General features: G+C 35.3%; 2 protein-coding genes across 2 annotated transcripts in view; one reads left to right on the forward strand and one right to left on the reverse strand.

The window, feature by feature from the left end:
* The window catches only part of LOC138706349 (NEDD8 ultimate buster 1-like), a 70780-nt gene extending 46142 nt beyond the window's left edge, over positions 1-24638 (reverse strand). The window contains exon 1 of the mRNA XM_069835522.1: positions 24508-24638. Within this exon, the coding sequence (XP_069691623.1) occupies positions 24508-24540 (33 nt within the window). The 5' untranslated portion in view covers positions 24541-24638. The remainder of the gene's footprint in view (positions 1-24507) is intronic.
* Positions 1-26837, forward strand: part of Traf-like (TNF-receptor-associated factor-like) — a 31640-nt gene extending 4803 nt beyond the window's left edge. Inside the window, exons 2-8 of the mRNA XM_069835523.1 lie at positions 8064-8185; positions 10689-11051; positions 14221-14406; positions 17214-17904; positions 21771-21886; positions 24136-24291; positions 25975-26837. Of these exons, the coding sequence (XP_069691624.1) occupies positions 8064-8185; positions 10689-11051; positions 14221-14406; positions 17214-17904; positions 21771-21886; positions 24136-24291; positions 25975-26118 (1778 nt within the window). The 3' untranslated portion in view covers positions 26119-26837. The remainder of the gene's footprint in view (positions 1-8063; positions 8186-10688; positions 11052-14220; positions 14407-17213; positions 17905-21770; positions 21887-24135; positions 24292-25974) is intronic.
* Positions 26838-27620: the final 783 nt, after the last annotated feature.

The following is a 27620-nucleotide window of genomic DNA, read 5'->3' on the forward strand; positions in this document are numbered from 1 at the left end:
TGGTAATTTTGGGTGCTATTCATAGACATTTCGCTAGCCCGCACTACGAGCGTGCTAAACTAGCCCCGGCTATCGGCTGATTACTTGTACAGGATTCATATCATATCGCTAACACTAGATTATAAATACGAAAAACGTTAGTTCGCTGATCATCCACCGGAAGCCCGCGCTAAGAATGTCTATGAATATGGCCCTATATGTTTAAAAGAATAGCCTACCAAACAGATTACTCTACTTTTAAAATTCGCGATAGAATGCGAAATGGAGCACAAAACGCGAAATGTATGTTTTACTGCGAAATAAGAGCGAAATCACATTTTATGAGACATTTTTGTGTTTTTTATTTTAAAAAATTAAAATATATCTAAAGGCTCCGACATATACAGAGTTTTACCTTTTTTTTTATAGTTTGCTCACCTCTCCATGTCAGCTTTCGCAAGTGTGAATATCAGACGACTGCTGTCTGTGTGGAACCCTCTTTGTTGTTTTCTGTACCATTATCTCGAATTTTCAACTAATTTATCTGTGCTGGTGGTAGAGTATTGTCCGCCTATGCGATCTCTTTAGGTCCAAAGTTCGCTTTCAAGTTTTTTTGTGGTAGCGGTTGATTATGATTGAACAACAAGATGGGCCGGAATAAAATTACACGATTATCGTTTGGCATGTTTCTTAATGTTCATAGTCTCACTGCAATTTTGCATTGCTCACTGCAATTTTGCATTGCTCCTTTTCTTGTTTATTACTTCAAAGAATTTAAATTAGAAAATCTAGAAAATGCAACTGTTAAATTTCTACTAGAAAACTTTCCATAAAAAGTGTTTCATCCTCTAACGCTACAAAATGCTAAATTGTAACTTTAAAAGTGCTATAAAATTCTAAATTGTATTTTTAAAGTGTGACCAGTTTGCTAAAATCTACCGTCTCTATTCATCATTAATACAAAATCTTTGAGAAGAAGAACCAAAATATTTACTATGGCATGATAGAAATTTAGTGAAAATGTAGTTCGGTGTCAATAATTAACATTTTATTCAATCTAAAATGATAGAGTAAAAGAGCTCTTTTGTTATCGATCCTGAGGGACTATTATTTTTTCCAGTGATCATTTCAATTTTTACCACGTTTTTCTTAGTTGCTCTTTTATAAACGAGAAAGAACCCTTGGAATATGCGTAGTGTAAACTAAGAGGTGCTGTTCTCTTGGAGAACTGGTCACCCTTTTCATTGTCGGTGGATTCAGCGTGTCCCCTATCCATGTCAAGGATATGTAGTCTGCGATGTTTCTAATGGTAATTCCAATGCTGAGATTGGATTTAGTTAAGGGGTGTCTGTACTTCCATATATTACAATGTTAAATTCCTCAATTTTTAGTGCACTTTTCTCAGAAGTTATGAAAAATACAAATGTAGCAAAAATAGGGCATATGTAACAAACCTTTATGTATACAACCGGTTAAATAAATTTAAAATTCCACTGTGCGGTTGGAAAAAATGTAATTGATAACATTTTTTTCATTAAAAATTACTACAAATTATTTTTTTATTTTTGCTGAGAAGATTGGCTAACTAAATGGAGAATACAAGCGAGTAATAACAAATCAATTCATGTTACTTTCGGAACCAGAACTGAAAACTGTCCTCCTGTAACGCTTTACAACAAAGAACTTCCCGAAGCAGATGATGTTAAATATTTAGGTATGCATTTAGATCGCCGATTAACATGGCGTAAACATATAGGGTGCTATGCATAGACATTTCGCTAGCCTGTGCTACGAGCGTGCTAAACTAGCCCCGGGTTTCGACTGGTTATTTGTACAGGATTCATATCATATCATATAGCTAACATTGGTTTATGAATACGAAAAACGTTAGTTAGCTGATCATCCACCGGAAGCCCGCGCTAAGAATGTCTATGAATATGGCCCATTGAAACTAAACGTAAATAATTACATTTTAAAACATCAAAAATCTATTGGTTATTGGCACCTAAATCAAAACTGTCATTAGAAAATAAACTTCTTGTTTATAAAGTCATATTAAAACCAATCTGGACATTCGGCATCCAACTGTGGGAAACTGCTAGCAACTCAAACATTGAAATATTGCAGACGTATCAGTCTAAAACTTTATGTTCCATTGTCACTGCACCATGGTATGTCCGTAATGATGTCATTCATCATGACCTAAACATTTCCACTGTGAAAGAAGAAATCTCTAAGTTCAGTAAAAAATACCCGCACCGATTAAATCAACCTCCCAATCATTAATCATTAAATTTGCTGGATAATAGTCAAACAATAAGAAGACTTAAAAGGATCAATGTTCTTGACCTTCGATTCATTTTTACTACCGGTACAGCTATTTGAAACATTGTTATTTTTCTTTTGGAGTGTTTTCATGGGATAACATCTCCAATCATGTCATATTCCTTTATAATATTTACTTATTGTCTATTGTAGACAGATTGTAAATGTGGCATAAGTGTTAAATAATAAAATAAAAATAAAAAAATAAAATAAAACATTTTTGCTGAAGATAGAAATAATCTTAATTTTTTTAACCTACTGTGTAAAATGTCATCACATTGATATTGTATATTAACATTTCAGCCTTCTGAGTACAAAACTTTCTAAGAAAAGTGCATCAATATCACAAAAATAAGAAAGTGTAGAAAAATGGTGTGAAAGGTTCCATATCTTACAATGTTAAATTCCTCAATTTTGGGAGCACTTTTCTCAGAAGTGATAATAGATACAAATGAAGAAAACATAGGGCATATGTAACATACTTTTATGTATAGAGTCGGCTAAATAAATTTAAAATTCCACTAAGCGGTTAGAAAAAAAATCATTGATAACATTTTTTGCATTAAGAATTACTACAATATTTTTGCTGAAGATAGGGCCAAAAGCTGACAATTAGAAGAAATAAAATCATATTATCATTTTACACGTATTAAACTCCGAAAAACGAATTTCATTTTTTTTTTAAATCAAAATTCAGTGTACAGACTCCCCTCAAACCTGTTGCTTAACAAACTACAATCTTTTCAGTCGAATTAAGTATAATACGAACATTTCAAGTTCATATCCGTACTACGCCACTGACTGTACTCTTAAGTGTTAAAAGACAGGAAGGAGTATGTATCTCTTCATGTTGCGTGTGAATCACTTACCTGTGTCGTTCATACGAATCTCCCACTAAATGCCGTGACGTCTCTTATCTTTATCAGTATGCCTATGTGTTGTAATACACCTAATCTAAACCTTCTCCCCATATGACATACCTTTATCTATTGTAAAGTAAGAATAATAATATACCTCTGCACTACCTGAAGAATCAGGCGCAGGCGTCGACTGAAAGAATTCGCATTTCCTTCTCCATGGAACGCTCGTCGCTTAAATTCCACAGAGTTCATCTGGGAAAGCGATACTCTAATACAGCAATAATGTTAGTATCCATGCGTTATTCTTTATATTATCAAGTTACTTCTTAACAAATTGAAGGTCATTGTGCTAACCACAACTTACCCTCGTAATGGATGGATAATTGTTCACCTCTGCTAAGGCATGTGAACGTGAGATCTGCAGTCGCCTGTTAGACATTGGTTCTCTATGGGCTATCGCGCACAGAATAATCATCATCATCACCATCAATTTCTTAATCTGCGGGGCTTTATCTTAAGAAACGCCTAACGTTACGCAACCACTCACGCAAGAGTGCAATCAAGGTTGTCTGCTACTCGTAACGGATAAATTCTAAAAACTTTAGCTGCGATATCTTTTCCTCGAGTTCCGGGTATTAATGACATTTCGTAGATTTTTAGTACTTCACAGTTAATGCTCTTGTATTCAACAAACAGCATTAAAACAGAATCAATATATTGTAATCTGGATCAAATATAATGGATTTTTAAGTTCCACTCAACAGTAGAAAATCCGTGGCGCTACAGCCCATGAAGGACCTAGACCGACCACCCGACTGCTGGCCTCACATCCACATGCCGAGACAGAGGTGGACGATCATCCAACCAGAATGGAGGTATCGGTGGTTAGCACGATGATTCCCCCAGCCGTTATAGCTGGTTGTCGAAACCGGATTTTCGCTACCTATCGTAGCTCCTCAAGTGCATCACGATGCTGGGTGGGCACCGGTCCCACACACTGGCCGAAATTTCATGAGAAAATTGCTTCTCTCATGAGAACTCGAGTTGCGTTTTCATATACGAGTAGGCCTATGACTAGGTCATAAGCATAACAAAACCCAAAGTAACAATTTTATCAGATCACATTAGGAATTCTCATATTGAAATAATAATAAGCCATCCAATTCTCCATCTTAAGTATGATGAAGTTGTTATTTTTATACTAACAATGAATAGCTGGTAGCCCTAAAACATTCCAACACACGCCACTTCCCCTCATTTTATCTATCATCTGCAATATTAAAAATCGGTTAGGATGAAGTCATAGGGGTAGTACGGGTTTCCGATGCTGATATAGAAAGGGCTTAGGGCTCCGGACCCTGGGGCTTATTTGACTAATATTATGCGGACGGAACCTGTCTCTGAAAGGGCTGGGTAGGATGTTCCACCTGACAGCGTCGGATGATCAGAAAAGGCTTGGAGCTCCGGGCCTTAGGGCTTATCAGGCTAATCTTATGCGGAAGGAACCTGTCTCTGTAAGGGGCTGGGTAGGATGGCCCACCTGACAGCGTCGGATGATCATAAATGGTTTTGTATGTATGTATGTATGTATATTTTTTAATATTAGTTGAACGGCATGTCCCATTACAATAAAGGTAATACTACATGACTTGTTACCTGTATGTTTACAAAATACACATTATGTCTCGTTTCTGTCACTCTCTAGGCGTATGTAGGTTTGTTATTCTATTATGTATGAATGTATGTATGTATGTATGAGAATGCGATTATATTTACTGTAAGATTTATGGTTTTCACACATTGTGGTACGATACTTTCGGAATTTTGCACTGAGTCATAGATGCTGACCATCCAACGTTTTGAGCTACGTATCAGCTCCGTCAACATGAAAAGAACGAAAAGAGATCCTTATTTATCAGATCCGTTACCAATCAAATGCATGTAAAATTATGGCATATTTTCAAAGAATATAATTAACCTTTTCACTTATCCCAGAGTGGTATATTCTAATAATATCCCATTTGCCCTTGAATTAGGATCCACATTATTATTATTTCTATCACGAATTAAATATCAGCGCAAGAGATGAGAGTGTTAACCATAATAAAAATAAATTGCTGTCTACATCCTCCACAACGACGTGAGATATGTCCTTGGTTGAATGTTATTCATACTAAAGTGAAATAAAAAATAGAACAACGAAAAAAGAGGCCAAACATTCATCTCATCAACTGTGACGTTTCAAATGATGGTGAGTCTGATATGCCTCACTTCCTCTCTATGTGGCTGTCTTCCGGTGACTATTTCAGAACGACAGGAAGCAATGCCAGGTTCGTGTCTGGCGAATGTGCTAGATATAAATCGAGAGAGGTGCAGAAATGAACAGAACAAGCACATCTGACATTTGATACACAATTCAGTATAATATTTCACTTTCATATGATAACTAAAGCAGTGACACCACTATCATTTTAATTTGTGAAGGAGGACATTTACATGAGCAGAATTTAATTGCACGACGCTGTATCAACTAATGCGTTAGTATCGATGGAATTGATGATAGAGAGATGGTATTTGGAGAGATGAGGCCGAGAATTCGCCACAGATTACCTGATATTCGCCTTATGATTGGGGAAGTTAGTATCCGATTATTATTATTATTATTATTATTATTATTATTATTATTATTATTATTATTATTATTCAAAGGGAAGTGGAAGAGGGAGAGGAATATGACAAGGATGCCTTTTATCACCTACCCTGTTCAACATCTACTTGGAGAATTTAGTGCAGAACTGTTTTCAGGACATGGGAGGAGTGATAGTAAGAGGAAGAAGAAATCTATAAGATTTGCTGGGGATATGGTGTTGTTAGCAGAAGATGAGATAATACTAATGGATATATACTGGAGCTAAATGACAGCTGTGAGCAGTATGGGATCAAGATAAATCCAAACAAGACAAAAATCATGGTTATCGGAAGAAAAATAAATAAATTCGAAATGATGCAGTAGAACACGTGGAAAGCTTCCAATACTTGGAGTATAACACGAGCTACTGTCAGGAAGTCAAAAAGAGAATAGTAATGGGAAGGGAAGCCTTTAATAGAAAAAGGACCATCTTCTGTAGACCTCTGGGAAAGAACTAAGGAAAAGAATAGTGAAGTGTGGCCTATATGAGGCAGAAACATGGACATTACGACGAAGTGAAGAGAAATGACAAGAAGCATTTGCAATGTGGATATGAAGAAGAATGGAGCGTGTGAAATGGTTTGATTCACCATCAGTCTACAGCCTATATGATTTAACTCGATAATACTAAGATTACCTTATGGTTATTTGAAAGGGGTGCTGAAGGAAGTGCGGGAATTTCAGAAGGGGTGTGCAAGCACCCTCTTACACCTCCTGGCGCCATCCCTGCTTATACGATGTTCTGCTTTGTCATATATTCGACCATATAGGCCTAAATAATAATAATAAAATAATAAAATAATAATAATAATGATAATAATAATAATAGTTATAGTTATATTATTTTCCCATTTACGCACTGCCTAAATGTGAAACAAAAATAAACGTTTACACTTTTGTGAATTACTTCGTTCGTAAGAGAATATCCGGAGTACACTATAGGCGGTGGATCCCTATTATACTCGTAATGGATGATGATGATGAAGATGATGATGATGATGGAGAATTGTTTGAATTTCACAAGAAACCGGAGTCTGGAGAAAATCTGTGTTGCATGGACAATGGGCTTGTCCAATACAGAATATAACTATTTTAATACGAGTATACTTTATAAAGTACAGTATAGTACATTCTCTTTGCCTGCTATATCGAATTATACATGATTCCACACCCAACTACCTTGCCTCTCGGTTTACTCTCCTAGCTTCACATCATAATCGTAATACACGTTCACAGCACAATCTGTTGCTATCAATACCACGTCATCAGACATCTCTGTACTCAAGTTCTTTTTCAATACCCATGGCCCGCTCATGGAATTCGCTGCCGCTGGAAATCAGGGGTAGTCTTAGTCTTCAGTCGTTTAAAATTAGGTTGTTTAGAAATATTTTAAATGCACAGAATTAGTTTTTTTAGGTATAATTTTTATTTATTATTATTATTATTATTATTATTATTATTATTATTATTATTATTATTATTTTACACAGTCATTGCTTTATTTTTTCCATTAACACTAATATCTAGGTAATTGTCATTGTCTCAATGTAACACGGGCTGAGCTGATCATACTAATTCTACTATTCCTTTAGTTGTGAGATTATATTCATATGTATTAATTTTTTTTTAGTTAATACTTGTATACTAGAATGTACTTTCCTGTTTGTGATTATGTATTCAGTCTCTTTTTTTATTATATATTTTTTATTATTGTTATTTTAAAGTTAATACTGATTGTGTATATGTATTCAATCTCTCTTTTTTACTTAATTATGTTTATTATTATTTTTAAGTTAATATTTGTATACCGGTATGTATTTTTCTGTATGTGATTTGATCCTGATTGAGTGGAAGAGAAGGCCTGATGGCCTTAACTCTGCCAGGGAAAATAAAACTATTATTATTATTATTATTATTATTATTATTATAAAGTAAGTAAAAAATAATATTGCTGTATTATCTTCACAGACAAACTGACAACAATCAATAACTTAGGAACACGTCTTATCTTAAGCCTGCTCATGGATATAATTATTATTATTATGATTAAGATACAAGACAAGCAACTCAGTACGACCAAGTGTTGAGCCGTATCGAATGAGGATAATAATAATTTTATGTGTGGTATTCTCTACCTAGGATTCTTTCCCCCCTCACCATTTGAAATCTTAATTCGCACTCTGAGTAAAAATATTATACATTAATTACAGATCACAACATACCAAATTCTGGCAATGTTCAGCAGCAGCAAGGCACAAGAAAACCACATCGTCCAGGTCGAACAATCACGTGTTACTACTGTGGTCTTGTTCTTCACGAAAAACATCTGCAGGTAGGTTCTACTTCACTGTCCTTTAACTGCGATACTTTTCATAAAAGGCCCTGGAGCCGCCACGAATATAGTTATTTATTTTCTAATTTGTGTATATACGTGTATGTGTTTATGTACGTGTCTATGTGTGTCTTGTGAGTATGTGTATGTATGTATAATGTATGTACGAACACGTACAGTCTTAGAAGAAAGTTTTGTCGCACTTATGCTTTGTAAGTCTCAGAAAGGAGGCAGTGCACATGATCAGACATACACCGAAACAAAACTAATTTTATTACCTCAACTAGTCGTTCTCTTGTGAACCAGGTCGCTCGTCCTCTGATTATGCGCACTGCCTCCTTTCTCGGGCTTATAAAGTATCTGTGCGACGAAACTTTTTTCTAAGACTATACTGGAGCTAAATGACAGCTCTGAGCAGTATGGGATGAAGATAAATGCAAATAAGACAAACAGCATGGTCATCAGAAAAATACAGAAGATAAATTTGCGAATTCTAAATGAGGCAGTAGAGCAAGTGGACAGCTTCAAATACTTGGGGTGTACTGTAAGCAGTAACATGAGCTGCTCCCAAGAAGTCAAAAGGATGATAGCAATGACAAAGGAAGCTTTTAACAGAAAAAGGAACATCTCCTGCGAACCTCTGGAAAAAGAACTAAGGAAGAGACTAGTGAAGTGCTTTGTATGGAGTGTGGAATTGTATAGGACAGAAAAATGGACATTACGACGAAGTGAAGAGAAGCGAATAGAAGCATTTGAAATGTGGATATGGAGAAGAATGGAGTGTGTGAAGTGGACAGATAGAATAAGAAATGAAGCTGTGTTGGAAAGAGTGAGTGAAGAAAGAATGATGCTGAAATTGGTCTGCAAGAGGAAAAGGAATTGGTTGGGCCACTGGCTGAGAATAAACTGCCTACTGAAGGATGCACTGGAAGAATGGTGAACGGGAAAAGAGTTCGGAGCAGAAGAAGATATCAGGTGATAGACGACATTAAGATATATGGATCATATGAGGAGACAAAGAGGAAGGTAGAAAATAGGAAAGATTGTAGAAAGCTGGGTTTGCAGTGAAAGACCTGCTCTTGGGCAGAACACTATATGATGATGAATATGATACATAAGTATTGTATTGTATGTACTATGCATTATTAGAGAAATTAAAGAACTAAACAATACACTGTATCCCGCTTAGAGGGATCGAGAAATAATTGCTCATCATTTAAAATCAGATGAAGATATTGTTTTGATTCACATCTGACAAGTTGCAAAAACTGTCCACTGTCCATCAATGGTTTAAGAACAGCTGCATGTTCATGCGCATGCGCACTAACGTTTATCGTGGAAACAAGCCTGGCGCCATTCAGTAGAATATTCCGTCACTGGACCATTCTTCTTCATCGAGGCGACAATCAAAGGGAATGTGTATCTGGATATGTGCAGAACTTCTGTTGTTGATCAACTCCCCCAGGATCGGTTTTTCAGCAACATGATGCTCAACCCCATTACTATGGAGCAGTGCATGGCTTCTTGAATGCAAACTTTCACAATAGGTTGATCGGAAAAGGAGAATCTTTTATTTTAATTGGTTATTTAACGACGCTGTATCAACTACTAGGTTATTTAGCGTCGATGAGATTGATGATAGCGAGATGGTATTTGGCGAGATGAGGCCTAGGATTCGCCATAAATTACCTGGCATTCACCTTACGGTTGGAAAAAACCCAACCAGGTAATCAGCCCAAGCGGGGATCGAACCTGCGCCCGAGACCAACTTCAGACCGGCAGGCAAGCGCCTTAACTGACTAAGCCACGATGGTGGCGGAGAACCCTTGCCTGGCCACCGAGGTCACCCGACTTGACGCCCATTGATCCTTTCTCTGGGGCTTTATGACGAATGTTGTGTACCAACGTGGTACAGTTGACACGTTGGAAAAACTGAGACAATGCATTATAGATGCAGCTGCGCTAATCACTCCACAAATGTTATGGAACACTTGGCAGAACATTGAGTACCGTTTGGATGTCTTCAGGGTAGCTCGAGGCGCACACATTGAGTTGCACTGACCATTCTCCGAAACTCGGAGAGTTTTAACATCAAGTTGTACAAAAAGTTATGTTATAAAACCATTATTTATACTTTAAATTAGCACTTATTTCTCGATCCCTCTAAGTGGGACATGGTGTATATGATTTACATGTTATATAAATCCCAATTATGTTAATATTATTTATATAATAGTGTTTAATTGTTAACCCTATTTAAAATAACAGTACCAGTAATTGATGAGACAGAATTCACTTAGATAGCCGCTTCAACTAGGGATTCAATGTGGTCGGCCTCCTAATCAATTCATGCTGAGCAATACATAAAACCAATAAGGTAATTTTGTTAATTTTTCTTTGTTTTTCTCTCTTCCCCCTCTCTCTACCTCCTCCTCACAGTATTTAGATGTATGTTCAAAGTTTTAAGAACCTACTGAACGTTTAATCTTTTGTCTATTTGTAGGCACACATGCAACAGTGCCATCTAGTGCTAGAAGGATGTCCAAATAAGTGTGGAGTAACTGTGGAAAGACATGAAATGCAGCACCATCTGGACAACGAATGCATGAACAAAAGGTGGCCAACAAGTGGAACACAAACAACTGCAGTACAGCAGCCAACAACAAACATACCTCCTACACCAAACATACACCAGCCAACAACAAATCTACCTCCTATACCAAACATACAGCAGCCAACAACAAACATACCTCCTACACCGAACATACAACAGCTAACAACAAATTTTCCTCCCACACCAAACATACCACAGAACGTAGATCTAACGTCAATATTGCAACAACGTGAATCTCAACATATCAGTCAGGTATTAAACAGTTTTTCTTCTAAAGATATGAGTTGTTCACTAACAAAAATCATTATTTGATATGTCATTAAAATATATTTATAAAAATACCGGTAATGGTTTCAATTTATTTTAAAGTCAATTCTATTTTATTGAATAGACATCAAAATGTTCTCCTTCATTAATGTTTTCATTTGCTTCATATGCGTCGTGCATTACGGATGCTATGTTCAGTTCATGTTCCGAGTCTCTGTAGAACCGAAGACCACTTTGCAGAAGCAGGTATCTTATAAATATTCATTCGAACGAGTCCCTTCAAGTTCGTTGACCTCTCCTCTCCTCATATATAAGTAAATCACAATATATATTTAAAATACATGACAGTGTTTATTGTACGAACTACCGACAAAGTATATTTTATTGCATTTTGAATCTTGCGTACACTACTTTTAACACTTGAATATAATTAATTAATTAACTAGTGGACTTACTCGTGTTAATTATGTAAGTTTGTGCGGCTTACAGCTGTTTCGGTGCTTCAAACACCATCCTGAGGCTCTGAGCATCCTCAGCACCGAAGCACCGAAACAGCTGTAAGCCACACAAACTTACATAATTAACACGAGTAAGTCCACTAGTTAATTAATTAATTATATTTTATTACATTCTTCACATAATATTCAAATAAATCACAGTTGCTTAGCAGCAATAGATGTGTGACTATACGGATGAAGAAATTGTAATAACGTGAACAGCTTAATACAAAAAATAAATTCCATAATTTCATATTACACATCATTACACCTTATAATATCAAATCTGTTTATAAATAAAATATTCATTTTCATACTACACATTATTTTAGCTTATAATATTCAACTTGTTAATCAACAAAATGAATTACTTCATTTTCATACTACACATCAATGTTATGTTTTATTCCATATGAAAACTAATCTCAAGATATGTGCTCAAATGCTTAAGCAGTTTAAAACATGGATGGGAGAGGAGAACAACAAATATTTTCCTAACATGGTCGAACAAACAGGACAGGCTTCTGCAGAGCTTAACATCAGCGAATATCGAACTTCGACATACTCGACAAAATGAACCGAACGTAGCGTTGTACTGTAGGCTATCTTGTTGTAGTTCACATTCAGATTTACCGCCTCTTGCTTGAGGGCAAGTGTGTACCAGGATAGGTTCATCCCAACATACAGGACTATAACAAAGCCACTCGAAGTTAGTTCTGAGAAATAAACATAAAAAATGCAATTTATTGACCTCCTTATCCTCAACAATAACAATATATTTTCAACACACAAAGAATAACTACGTAAATTAATAACTTACAGAAGTAATTAAAATACATTCGGAAGCAACAGCAATTCTCAACTCAAAAAATGTAGCCACTGAAAACAAGTCTTAACACTGAATTAATAATAATAATAATAATAATAATAATAATAATAATAATAATAATAATAATAATGATAATAATAATGTTAATAATAATAATATTAATAATAATAATAATAATAATAATAATAATAATAATAATAATAATCCGCGGCGCTACAGCCCGGGAAGGGCCTAGACCGACCAGCCGGCTGCTGGCCTCACGCACACATGCCGAAGCAGAGGTGGACGATCATCCAACCAGATTGGAGGTATCGTGTGGTTAGCACGATGATCCCCCCAGCCGTTATAGCTGGCATTCGCAATCGATTTCGCTACCTATCGTAGCTCCCCAAGTGCATCACGATGCTGGTAACACTGAATTACATAACAAACATAATTCTCTGTATTACAACTTCATGTAATTTGTCAGAATATTCTCAAAGCTTACTTAAGCTGAACACATGTAGTAACACAGAACACTGTTAGTATAGGCTATTTTGACATCAGTAACTCAGCAATGTACAGTAGTTATCGTACAAATTATTGGCGATGATATAATGATGATAATAACACAAGCAACCATCACACTAGCTCCTAAACTATCACTGTTATTGCCGTCATCATTATAATTATTGCATGTTCATTTCTTTACGATAAAATTATTTAATAAACTATAAAATATAGGCCTACTTATATAAATGCAATATCTACTCTGTATGCGATTTTATATCACACTTTCTTTTATACAACATGCGGCAAAACAAACGACACTGAAATGTTTATTTTATTGCATTGGTACGTAAAGTATGTGTTCAAAATGTGTAGGTCTATCATCACGTGCCACACATTGTTCATAACGTTTCTGAAGATTATTGAACATGTTGATGAACAAAGGTTGCTGTAATGATACAAAAACAACGTTATCTCCTTGCGTAATTCGGGAATATTTGTAGACGGGTCATCTGTCTTGAAAACTGATTATTTCAGCATGTCCCATATATAAAACATCTAGGGCCATGAGATCCGGGGAGCAGGAAGGGTACGGAAATGTAGTTCTACGAGAAATAGACGATCTCCAAAGTGTCGTTGCAGAAGAGCAAGTGACTCCCATGCGGTGTGGGCTGCATCCATTGTCGCTGGAGGGGTAAGTTTCGGGCGCGACAAAAACGGCGAAAATTCTACACGATTGGGGTAATAATGAGGTTTCTGTAGAGTACCTGGTTTACAGTTTTTGGATTCTGTGCAATATCCTCGACGAAATAAGGGCACAGTATTCTATGACCGAAAATAGTGCACCAAACCATAACCCGTGCACTGTGCAGTGGTTTCTGTATATCGACATCAGGCCGTTCAAACCCTAAAAAACGAGTTGCGCCCTGTTGTCCACTTTTGTTGACATAAGACTGATCCTGTATGACGGAACTTGTCAACGATAGCTAACATTGTTCTGTAATTTGGTGGCTCCTTATTAAATCATTCCTCGTACTGTTCTTTAACGTGAAGCAAACTTGGCCCATTCTGACGTCCTACTCCGTTTGACCGGAAATATTGTTCCACGATAAACACCTTCTCCTCTGTTGTGAGAACTATAAATTGCAGAAATCAACACAACACTGAATTCACAATAATATGTCAAACTAGTATTATTACTCAATAAATAAATACTTCGTTGCTAGGGAAACGTGGACAGCAGATGAGCAAGAATTTCAGTATCGTTTGTTTTGTCGCATACCGTATCTTCACTAGTATGGTACGAAAATTTACTGAATGCCTGGATATATTATTACAGGTGAACGGAATGCCTGAGGAATGGAATGACAAGGTTATAGCAGCACTGATGGTCATAAAGAAAGCCTTACTGAAAGAAGAAAACGAACGTTGTCGAGCAGAAGCAGAATGGAAACTTGAACTGAAGAAACTCAATCAACGCGTGCAAGTTGCTGAAAATACCACTCATAATACTACAGCACCTCAGGTAACTAAATTTTCAGATTAGTAGATCTATGTCTTTCAATTCTCTGATTTAAATGGAAAGTTTTATAAATCAATTTCGACATTGAATCAGAATAAAAAAATTAAGTACCGGTAGCGGTATATGTGAAACCATCACCTATCACTATCACTACCGGTACTATTTCACTACAATGACGTCCACCATTACCACCACTATCATAATTACAACTATCACACAACCATCACTATCATACAATTACTAAAACCACACAAACACCATTATTATATAATCACCACTACTACAGCCAATCCATAATTTTCACAGTATTGTCACTACCACACAACCACCACTATTAAATACAAATAACACTACCGTACCACAATAACCATCATTATCATTCAGTCATCATTCCCACACAACTAGACCTATCACTACCATAGTCATTACCCCACAATCACTACTGTTACACAGTACAACCACCACTAAGACTACTACTATTAATACCACCATTATCATACAGTTAACATTACCAAACAAGTACCAGTACTAATATACAACCACATTATCATTCAGTCACCATTACCACACAACCACCACTAGGTATTTTTAGTAGGTTGTTTTACGACGCTTTATCAACATCTTAGGTTATTTAGCGTCTGAATGAGATGAGGGTGATAATGTCGGTGAAATGAGTCCGGGGTCCAGCACCGAAAGTTACCCAGCATTTGCTCATATTGGGTTGAGGGAAAACCCCGGAAAAAACCTCAACCAGGTAACTTGCCCTGACTGAGAATCGAACCCGGGCCACCTGGTTTCGCGGCCAGACGCATTGACCGTTACTCCAAAGGTGTGGACCACTAGGTATCAAACAGCTACTTCACCATATGACCACCATCACACAACTACCATTGTACAACCACCACTATCACCAATGCCGTTATGGTAATTTTTTTTTCCTGACCACTATGTTTCTCCCTTGAAATATATTTTACCTTCAGTCTCTATCCCTTTGACCGTCATTTAATGGATTTTTTTGTTTGTCAAAGAAGAAGTAAATAAATTGTTTTGCTTTACATTTTAAAGCTTGATTTATATAAACTCTCAGAGTACGTATATTCACACTTTTCTTAATGAATCCTGGAGTCTGTATCTGCAGGACTTCGGTATTTTTCAACTATTCTTTTACATATGATTCTGAATTTCAACTATAGAGGTAGACCATTTATGTTTATGAACATCAAAGGAAACATTAGGAACAGCAAGAAACTATCTATGGTTAGTACAGATTTCCAAGTACAAAACTTAGACAGCATATGCAAAATTTTCTTTTTCTTATATGAGTAATTAAGAAGTTGTAGGTTCCCATGTGCTGTTTAGTCCTGTATGGCCATCATAACAGCGCTGACTATCACATAACCGAAACTACCAAACAACTTCCACTATAATACAACAGCCACTACTACATAACTATAATAATTGTACAACCACCACTACTAAACCACCACCGCTATTACACAACCAACACTACCAACCACCATCATTATCATACAACCATGGCATCATAGAACCACCACTACCATATAACTACAATTATACAACCATCACTGCCACATAATCATTATAACCACCACCTTCCACTGCTGTCGCAACCATTGTTGCTGCTGCTGTCATCACTAGATAGATAGATAGATAGATATTTATTAGCCTTAGGAAATACAATGATTTCATGGCATCGTCAGAGTGAATACATAATAAATATGCGGTTACATACATGTTATTCCGACATACAAGATGTCTACAATAATATACAAATAATATACAATCAACACATTCAGTAATGAAGTCAATTCTCCACAGTTTTCTTCAGACCATTATTTGTACAAGGTTCTTGGTTTCCTTATCTTCTTGGGCAGTCTCACCCCAGACATGAATCAGATAGAAAAGAAGAGTAGTAAACACAAAAGGAGATACTAACTACTGTAAGCTAAATTTGGAGTGCTAAACTAAGATACTCATTGACAGTAAAAGGCATCGCCAAAACTACATGACCAACTGTGAGGTACTGGTATTAGTAACCTATTAGGATTTCACTCTATTTTTTTAAGATGTTCCTACGCTTATGTTTGGAATTGTTTATAGTTTAGATTTTGTTTTAGAATTCTCCCATTGCCCATTTTTCCAATATGATCGCTGCAGTTGGAAAATTAATTTGGCATAGGAACTGAGTGGTTGAATGGAATAAGGGCTCATCCAAATTGCAGTAAATTTGAAAAACTTTATTATTAGATACCAATTATTCTTCTTTATATTAATCTTATATTATTTCTTGGCATGGTATCACAATACACATCAATCTTTCTACCTGAAGATAGGACCCTAGGTTAATTAAATGCAAAATTATTACATGTTTTACTGAAGCCTGTCATTCTGAACTGAGATTGGGATGGGCCCTTATTCCATTCAGCCACTCAATTGTGACCAGAAAGTTTGCCTAAAAGATCTTTCTTTTCTGATAAGAAAGTATAAGGTCAATAGTTAACTTTTAAACATTTTATTTAAATTATGTAGCATGTATCTTCTTTAATTTTATTGGATTTCTTAACATGTTCGTTCCTATGTAAGTATATGTTTGCGTGTGTGTTTTTTGTGCGTAGCTACCTGTGTTTTGTGTGTGTGTTTATGTTTTTATGTGTAAATAGTGAGAGATTATTAGTTTCATTCAGAGTCATGTAGTGTATTGCCATACAAACTAGGATTTGACAGTCTGGTTTATAATGTGTAGTGGTACTTGTTTATTTAAAAAACAATACACCTTTATTTTATTGCAGGTGAATACTGCACAATTCCACGAACTGAGAGAAGAGGTTCTGCTTTTAAAGGAAGCTCTAATAGAAGAAAGACACCAGAGACATAGCATTGAACAACAACTTGCTTACGAAGCGGAGAAGTCAAGTATCTGGTATCAACAATTAGACGATCTAAAGATAGCAGTGCAAACACAGAATGACACATTTGAAACATGGAAAATGAGACACGAAGAGGAGATTAACAGGTTATTACAAGAAGTGGTTCAAGAGAGACAACTCAGGATTCGTGCTGAGACAGAACTCAAAATGGAGGCAGCAAAGTTGGAAGACCTATGTTGCACGTTGGAACAATGGAGAGACGAAGAGAAAAACAAACACAGTAATTTAGAAGCTCAACACAGAGACCGTGAAATTGGCTGGAAAGGACAAATTGAAAAACAACAAGGAGAATTTGACAATTTAAGAGAGGTGGTAGCAAAGTGTCGTGATGAAGTGGACGAATTCCGTGAATTTCTTTCTAGTGAAAATATCATGATCAGTGGACTTTGGGCAGAACAATTAGCGGAAGTACGAAGTATAAATGAAAAAATTCAATCTCTCAATGAAACATCAGAAGCTAAAACCAAAAAGATAGCTCAACTGAAACAGCGTGTGAATGAATGTGATGAGGCAATAACCAAACAAGTTCGTGGTTCCAGTATTCTGTCTTTCGGTAAGTTTTAATTAGTCTGTATTATACACTTTCACTATGTGAATGATTTTTATTAGAGACAGATATTAGCCTGCCATTTTCATCAATACTCTTATGAAATCAAACTTTTCAAAATTATATGAAGATTCAAAATAGAATCTACTATTGCAGAAAAGCATAATAAAGTACCTGTAGTAGTAATGAAAATATTAGTCAGAAACACAAGCATTCCTGAAATCATTATTCTCGATTAAGACATGAAGACTAATATATAAAAACATCTCAGAAATCATTATTCCATTCTTTATTTTATCACTGTCCGAAGTATAGACTATATTACCTATTGTGAAATAAAAAACAAGGTTTAAGGATGTTGATCATAATACTTTCAGTATCAATCAATCAATCAATCAATCAATCAATCTTCTTAATTTATCCAGCTGTTTGCTGACAACATAAAGCCCACTATAGTCCACTGCAGTCTTTTCAGCTTATCTTTGAATCTGATTTTAATTCTTCATAATTAAAAATTTGCTCGACTTCTGAAAATTCACGAGATGGAGCTTTGCAGATAAAGTAAAACATTACAGCTTATCTTTGAATCTGATTTTAATTCTTGATAATCAACAATTTGCTCCAATTCTGAAAATTCATGAGCTGCAGCTTTTGCAGATAAAGTAAAATGTTATAGTTTATCTTTGAATCTGGTTTTAATTCTTGATATTTATGCACTATAATTTATTCTCCTAAATTAATTCTCTAGCTTTTGTCATCTAATCTGCTGTCAAAAAATCTGAAAGTTAGAATTTATAAAACAGTTATATTACCAGCTGTTCTGTACGGTTGTAAAAATTGGACTCTCACTATGAGAGAGGAACAGAGATTAAGGGTCTTTGAGAATAAAGTGCTTAGGAAAATATCTGGGGCTAAGAGGGATGAAGTTACAGGAGAATGAAGAAAGTTATACAATGCAGAACTGCACGCATTGTATTCTTCACCTGACATAACTAGGAACATTATATACAGACGTTTGAGATGGGCAGGGCATGTAGCACGTATGGGCGAATCCAGAAATGTATATAGAATGTTAGTTGGAAGGCCGGAGGATAAAAGACCTTTGGGGAGGCCGAGACGTAGATGGGAGAATAATATTAAAATGGATTTGATTGAAGTGGGGTATGATGATAGAAATTGGATTAATCTTGCACAGGATAGGGACCGAAGGTGGACTTATGTGAGAGCGGCAATGAACCTGCGGGTTCCTGAAAAGCCATTTATAAGTAAGTAAATTAATTCTCTATTCACAATCTTCTGTCATTGTGATATACATTTCGGGCATGACATAAAGTTAGGCATTACTTAGTTATTCTTTAATTCTACCATATGCTGCTTTATTGCTTCTCCATTGATGTCTCAAATGCCCATAAAGTGGGTGTATTGTATCCCTTTGAAATGAGAATGAATATGAAAGAAATAATGGTGGCCAAAGGAATCCGAAGACTTGTTGCCTATAAATTGCCCGATATTTTCCCCTGAGTTGGTTGAGGTGAAAGAACGTAAAAAGTTGACAGTGGGACCTCGGTTCCGAAGAGATGGACGTAAAATGTCTTCTATTAAAATTACTTTTTAGGTAATGAAATATATAGAGTTTATAAATTACCCTTTTATGTAGGGCCTACCACTAGTATTCCATTCCCAACATTTATTTTCAATAATAACATAGCTACCCTTTACATTTGAAAATTTCACTTTAATTTGACTTAGTTGTACTGTACTAAAAATAGATCTATAAATGATGATAATATTTATTTACTTACAAATGGCGTTTAAGGAACCCACAGGTTCATTGCCTTCATTGCCGCTCTCACATAAGCCTGCCATCAGTCCCTATTCTGTGCAAGATTAATCTACTCTCTATCATCATACCCCACCTCCCTCAAATCCATTTTAATATTATCCTCCTATCTACGTCTCGGCCTCCCTAAAGGTCTTTTTTCCTCCGGTCTCCCAACTAACACTCTATATGCATTTCTGGATTCGCCCATACATACTACATGCTTTGTCCATCTCAAACATCTAGATTTAATGTTCCTAATTATGTCAGGTGAAGAATACAATGCGTGCAGTTCTGTGTTGTGTAACTTTCTCCATTCTCCTGTAACTTCATCCCTTTCAGCCCCAAATATTTTCCTAAGAGCCTTAATCTCTATTCCTCTCTCAAAGTGAAAGTCCAAGTTTCACAACCATACAGAGCAACCGGTAATATAACTGTTTTATAAATTCTAACTTTCAGATTTTTTGACAGCAGACTAGATGACAAAACTTTCTCAACCGAATAATAAGAGGCATTTCCAATATTTATTCTGCGTTTAATTTCCTCCCGAGTGTCATTTATATTTGTTACTGCTGCTCCAAGATATTTGAAGGTTTCTACCTCTTTGAAGGATAAATCTCCAATTTTTATGTTTCCATTTCGTACAATATTCTGGTCACGAGACATAATCATATACTTTCTTTTTCGGGATTTACTTCCAAACCAATCGCTTTACTTGGTTTAAGTAAAATTTCCGTGTTTTCCCTAATTGTTTGTGGATTTTCTCCTAACATATTCACATCATCCGCATAGACAAGAAGCTGAAGTAATCCATTCAATTCCAAACCCTGTCTGTTATCCTGAACTTTCCTAATGGTATATTCTATAGAGCGAAGTTAAAAAGTAAAGGTGATAGTGCATCTCCTTGCTTTAGCCCACAGTGAATTGGAAAAGCATAAGATAGATACTGGCCTATATGGACTCTGCTGTAAGTTTCACTGAGACACATTTAAATTAATCGAACTAGTTTGTTGGGAATGTCAAATTCAATAAGAATTTGAATTTGGCATTCCCAAGAAACTAGATGATAATATTTACTGATTAAATTTCCAACTTCTTTACTGTTGTAATATTTAGAATTTATCAGTGATAATATAAGTGTTAAAAGTGTATATAATGCCAATAATTATTAAACTATGGTAAATGTAAATAAATATAGTACCCTTTTTAGAGCTCACTATTTTCTGATCATTTTACATATAGGGTTTAATATCATAAGCCTTCTAGTTTTCGAACTATTGTAAGTTCATTTGGTCATGGAATGAGATGGACTACGTGGAAAACCATGAGGCACGAAGTTTATCTTACACTTTTCGTTCCCTCATTACATTACCCGGCTCCATGACTCAAATTTCTTTAGTGATCTTCCGATATAGACATTTAGCCTACATCAAAAAGCCTCAACCATGCAACTTGTATCAAAGAGATTTTGTGTCTGAACCTCGATAATTTCATGATCAGCTGTGCTGACTAGTAGTTCACCGTACTGAGCTTTATTTAGGATTGCTAGAAAAATATCAAAGAGGGACATTTTACTGCAGTTGATATACAAGCGATTTAATAATAGTCCATTAATACAGTGTAGCCTATGTATGTATAAGATAATTAAATAATTACTTTTGCAACGTTTTAATGAATATTTATCATATTTATTATAATTTACAATATTATGTCATTAATGTGCAATTTAATAGTCCCTATAAAAAAACGAAAATACATTTTTATTAAGTAACATTTAGATTAACATAATTATAAACATCAAAATAAAAACTTAAATTTGCATACCCCTCAAGTCCGAACACAGTGTGTGGTGCATTTGTTCCGCATCGTCCGCGAATTTCAATTCTGCTTAGGAATGGGTAATATATTTAAAACCAGGACATTCTGCATCCCGCAACGGGTATGAGTGGGACACAGAAAATCGAGAATGTCCTGCCACATCAGGACATCTGGCAACCCTAGCTTTATTATATCTTATATGTTATACTTCATAAGAATAAATGATTATTTGCAGGTCATATTGTGTGGAAGATTTCAGACTTCGAAACAAAGATGGCTGATGCAAAAGAGAACAATACAATCTTACACAGTCCAGTATTTTACAGTTCACAACATGGTTACAAACTTCGGGTAAGTAAAAATAAATCTCTTCATATTCAAGTCGTCCTATGTGGACTGTCAGTATTGGTTATCGTATCACACTTTTCTGTAGGTAGGGTCGCGGTTTCAAACCACATTTCTTTTTAAGGGAGTTAAAAGTTTGTGTGGCTTCCTTTGGGAGAGAAATAAACCGAAGAATTCCGTATCCTAGATTTACCGTACATAAACGAAAATTTTCCTTAAATAAGAGAACTTCAGGCATGATATACAGGCCATTTCTCGACCATGTCAAAATTTCAACCGTTTTTTATATTAACTATTTCCAGAGGAAAATGAAATGTAGAAATAAGAACAAAGTAAATAAGCTATAGAAAATATTTTTCAATGATAATGTTTTGCACTATCTTTTAGGTATTATTATCATAATCATAATCATAATCATCATCATCATCATCATCATCATCAGATATAATTCCAAATAGGAGACTCAAATCTGGACATTTGTAAATAACACATTTATTATAATACAAAAGGTTCTACTGTTGAGTACTTGCAACATTGTCCAAAAAAATTCATGGTCAAAGACGGGTTTAAACCTTTGACTGGTCTATTTTATGAAGACCATACCACTCTTTTCCTGAAGTTATCACATATTCTAAACTGAAATTTTTCTTCAGTGCTGAGGTAATTTAAATATGATATAGTAATTATTACCAGTACCGGTATTATTATTATATCGTTTTATGTGAAAAACAAGCTCAATTCTTCACAACATGGATTTACTAAAACTAAATCCACTGTCACTAACCTGGTCACATATCTAAATCAAATTGTACCAATAATTGAAACGCAGGGACAAACTGATTCAATATATTTTGATTTCAGCAAAGCTTTTGATGTAGTTCCGTACTATATCCTTCTTCATAAGTTAGGAAATATTGGCCTTTCTGTAAGCTACGTAAAGTGGTTAGAAAATTATTTAAGTAATAGAGTTTCATGTGTAAGACTGTTTAATATACACTCTTATTCTTATAATATAAATTGCGGAGTCCCGCAGGGATCTACTTTAGGACCTCTCCTATTTATTATATTTATAGATGATATATGTAAAAGAATAAGTTCTGACTGTTTATTATTTGCAGACGATTTAAAAATTTTTCGTACAATCAAAAGTAGTACTGACTGTCAATCACTTCAATATGACATTAATTCAATCGCTAAATGGTCGGAAGACAATGGTATGAAAATTAACGTATCCAAAACTAACGTAATAACCTTTTCTAGAAAAACTTCTTCACTGAAATTTAATTATTATCTAAATAATGTACTAATTAACAGAACGGATTGCGTAAAAGATTTGGGAATATTCTTTGACAGTAAATTGTATTTTCATAGTCACGTTGATTACATTTACAATCACGCAATCAGAATGCTAGGAATAATACGGTCAATAACTTATTCTTTTTCCACGCCCGATTCTCTTTTAATGCTATACTATACATTGGTGCGATCGAAACTCGAATATGCATCTGTAGTTTGGAACTCGATTACAACTACGGACTCGGCTAAATTAGAAAATATACAAAGAAAATTTATATCCTTATGTTCATTCAGATTTCTGCCCATTAATTCCGGGTATAGTTATGAGAGAAAATGTGAATATTTTAATTGTCAAAATCTATATGCTAGACGCCATGAGCTAGATTATCTGTTCTTTTGTAAAGTCCTCAAAGGTGATATATCCTGTGACTCTTTCTTAAACAATATTACCTTACGTATTCCAACAAAAGATATGAGAGCCCACAAACTTTTCTATATTAGAAATTCGAAATTTCTTTCACCAGTCTCCAGATGCATTAAAAATGCCAACATGCATGGCTGCGAATTCGATCCCTTCAATGTATAGACTTAGTTTGCTCTTGGCAACGATTTATCATTTATGTATTATTTTAGGTATTATACTCAATTAACATTGTCTCATAGTATTCTTAGTTATCCATTCATCGCCATTATTGTAATTAATTGTAATTATATTTATGTGTAATAATTATTTTTGTTTTATGTTTTTTGTTATATTTGTGCTGAACTGTAATTGGCCACTGGCTGTTGTACAGCACATTAAATAAATAAATAAATAAATTATTATTATTATTATTATTATTATTATTATTATTATTATTATTATTATTATATAACAAACTTTTGCAGTAGGCCTAATGAAATTATAAAAAAAAGGGTCACTATTTAACATTTCACAGGAATTATTTTTGCTCTTAAAGGTGGAAGTAAGATTGAATGGCCTGGGTCAGTGGACTGGTAGACATATGACTGCCTCTCTGCAAGTGCTGGAAGGTGAATGGGACGCTCTTTTACAATGGCCTTTCAACCAGCGTGTAACACTTACACTTCGTGATCAAAGTAAAGCTCCAGATAAGGTATATTATCAGAATGGAATATCATTTCAATATATATATTTGCTTAGTAAATGTCAAGTCGACTTCAGTCAGATAATAACCTAAAGAACAGAAATGAGATTTAAATACAGTTATTCATAATAAATGCTGAGTTTTATCTGATGTGCTTGCAATTAATATAAATCTGAAGTGATTAACGTTATAATTTCTTTACTGTGTTGATATTATGAAAATTACCTGGCAGACTAGTTTCGACATAGTGTCCATCATTGTCCAAAGCCTAGTGAGGTCCAGCGCTATCTTCTGGTTCCCTGTTGTGGTGGGATGTGTGTCGAAAAGGGTGTGTGTTTTGAAATTCAGTTGAGTGTTCAGGATGTGCTGTGGGTGTGTTTTTGTATGTTTGTAAATTTCATATTGTTCTGTACTAAAAGCCAGGTTATGAACCGACTAAACCGGAAGCAAGGTTCTGTTGCTTGCTTTCTGAGCTCTATTGCCAAATAGTGGCGCGAGATTCAAAGCATGTTCAGCGTTTGTCACCGATATGTTTAAAATACCTACTGTCTATAGTTCTCGATAACACTATCAACAATATTAGTAATTAAAATTACTGGTTTTAGAAAGCACGAGCTAATGACGCTGGTACGAAATGTGACTCGTAATGCACGTGGTACTCCAAAGGAACTGGGAAGTTTGGCTACACTGTCTCCGTGATTCCGTTGCCAGATTTTCGTTAGCAGACGACATTTTCACGTGAGGTCCAATGAAAAGCTCCATTCTCCTTCCCCCATCCACCCCGTCATACTCAACGTGTCATCGCTGCACAGGCTACCCCTCTAACCCGCACTTTCCTCTCGCCTTGCCAACTACTTCCTGTTTAGTCGGTTCATAACCTGGCTTTTAGTATAGAGTGTCAAGTTTCTGGTTTATTGGCTGGATGTGTAGTATTTTCATGTCAGTGTCTATGTTGCTGACATAAAAATACTACACATCCAGCCAAAAAACCAGAAACTTGACACAGTCTGGAACAATATGAAATTTACAAACATACAAAAAACACCAACAGCACATCCTGAACACTCAACTGAATTTCAAAACACACACCCTTTTCGACACAATCATGAACACAAGCCACCACAACTGGAAACCAGAAGATAGAGCTGGACAATGACGGACATCACATCAAAACTAGTTTTCTTTTTAGTAGGTTATTTTACGACGCTGTATCAACATGTCAGGTTATTTAGCTTCTGAATGAGATGAAGGTGATAATGCCGGTGAAATGAGTCCGGGATTCAGTACCAATAGTTACCCAGGTCATAATGAGTTGAGGGAAAACCTCAACCAGGATTCGAGTGAAAAATCCAATTAAAACACCCTAATTTGAAACTTATAGTATTAATATCAGTATATAAAATATCATTAACAGAATTGAGAGTAATTTCAGTGATCCTTTAATTTTTCACAGCAGCATAAAGCTTTAAAATGCAGGTTTCTCAAAACTTCACATTTTGAGTTGTTTCCCTCTTGAACTGGGCCGTTGATATAAATCTTAAATTTTACCAGAATGGTACAAAAATCTAGGACTGTTACCAGTAATGGCTAAAATACCATGAGGTAATATATGATTAAGAGCAGACGTAATATTAGTTTTGTTTAATTTTAAATATGCATATTAAAACTTGCCTCCACAATTTTGTTACTTAGGTGAACAATCTCGTGAAGAACCTTGTGGAAGGCCGTGAGAAAGAAGATCCCGCAGGATTGCACGTATTCATCCCACATACAGCTTTGCAGCAGCACAACTATGTTGTTAATAATGTCATGTTTCTAGAAGTGACTGTAGCATAACAATGAAAATAAATGAAGTGTGTTTGTAGATGGGAATTAATATTATATGGTAATAGACAGACCCTCAGGAGACCATATTACATTTTTTTTCTAATCTTATATTTTGTACTTTTGAAAACTGATACAGTACTTACCTATGTACACGGTCATTTCATAAGTCATGGCAACTATGTTACATCTTCCGAATAACCGAAAATGTGATTAGTTCAGTATATATGTTTGAAAACCTGTTGCATACCGTACAGGATGCCACCGCCAGATTGCGTTTGTATGCATTGGTAGTTAGTTGTGGTGGTTAGTATGCTAGAGACTGTACTCCAAGATGGATGTAAGTAAAGATGAACAGCGGTTATACGTGAAAATTGCAGTTCTTCGTGGCAGAAATGGTCGTCAGTGTCATTCTGAGCTACGAGAAGCATTGGGTGATAATGCATTGGAACATCCTCCCTACTTGTCTGATCTCAGTCCATGCTACTTTGATCTCATTCCACTATTGAAGAAGCTGCTACTTGGGAAGTAGTGTGCAAACAGGGAGGACATCTCAATAGTGTTTCAGTGAGAGGTGGTACACATAGCCGAATCACACACAGCCAATGGTATTCAATGCCTGCATCATCATTGACAAAGATGTGTGGAAGCCTTGAGGGATTATTTTGAAGGATATTTGCTATGAGTAATGTACTTTGTTTCTTTTGTGCATAATAAAACAATTATTTCTATTTACGCATCTTTCAATTTTCCTTACCAATTGCTTCCTGTACCCGGACCCAATTTGGTACTAGCATTGCAAAGTACATTCCAGTAACCTTCACTCGCATACAGTGAAATTCTATTTCTGCAGCTTAGTTGCCATTACTTCTGAAATGACTCTCGTAATTAATGTAAACAATGATCATTTTCAATGCAAAATTATTTATTGTGCACATTGATTCTTACTTATATTCCATTTCCAGTTTCTATACATGCACATCCGCTATACATTCAAGCTACTATTGTTTCAATGAAGTTTGTTCAATTAATTCAACATTTTCGTTTCTTTCTGAAAGGATCACCACAAATCTACCCAACAATGCCTATATTAAGAAACATTTTTACATGTAAAAGTTATGACACTCTTGGTAGCTCCAATTTTTTTTCTAACATAATGTTGTGGTATGTATTTCCCAAAGAAGAAAAATGCTTTGAGTTCTCTACGAGTTATTTATATAGACACCAATATTTTACATGAATTTGTGACTCATAACAAACTCTGATATTGCATTTTTCTGTGTTTGTAATTTGGTCATCACTGCTTCGTTTGTGGAAATGACAATAACTCAAGAGAAAACCAAAGACAGAGTGTCTACAATTAACTAGAGTAGAGGTCGTGAAAAAAATTATGAAAAAAGAAACTATAAAAAAAGGCAATGAAACAACTGGAAACGATTAAAAATTGATAGCAATTAAGAACTACTAAGAGACAATGGGAGAGATGGCAGTGGAGTAGTAGTAGTAGTAGTAGT

This window comes from Periplaneta americana, chromosome 9 (genome assembly GCF_040183065.1).
Source record: "Periplaneta americana isolate PAMFEO1 chromosome 9, P.americana_PAMFEO1_priV1, whole genome shotgun sequence".
Taxonomy (NCBI): Eukaryota; Metazoa; Arthropoda; class Insecta; order Blattodea; family Blattidae; genus Periplaneta; species Periplaneta americana.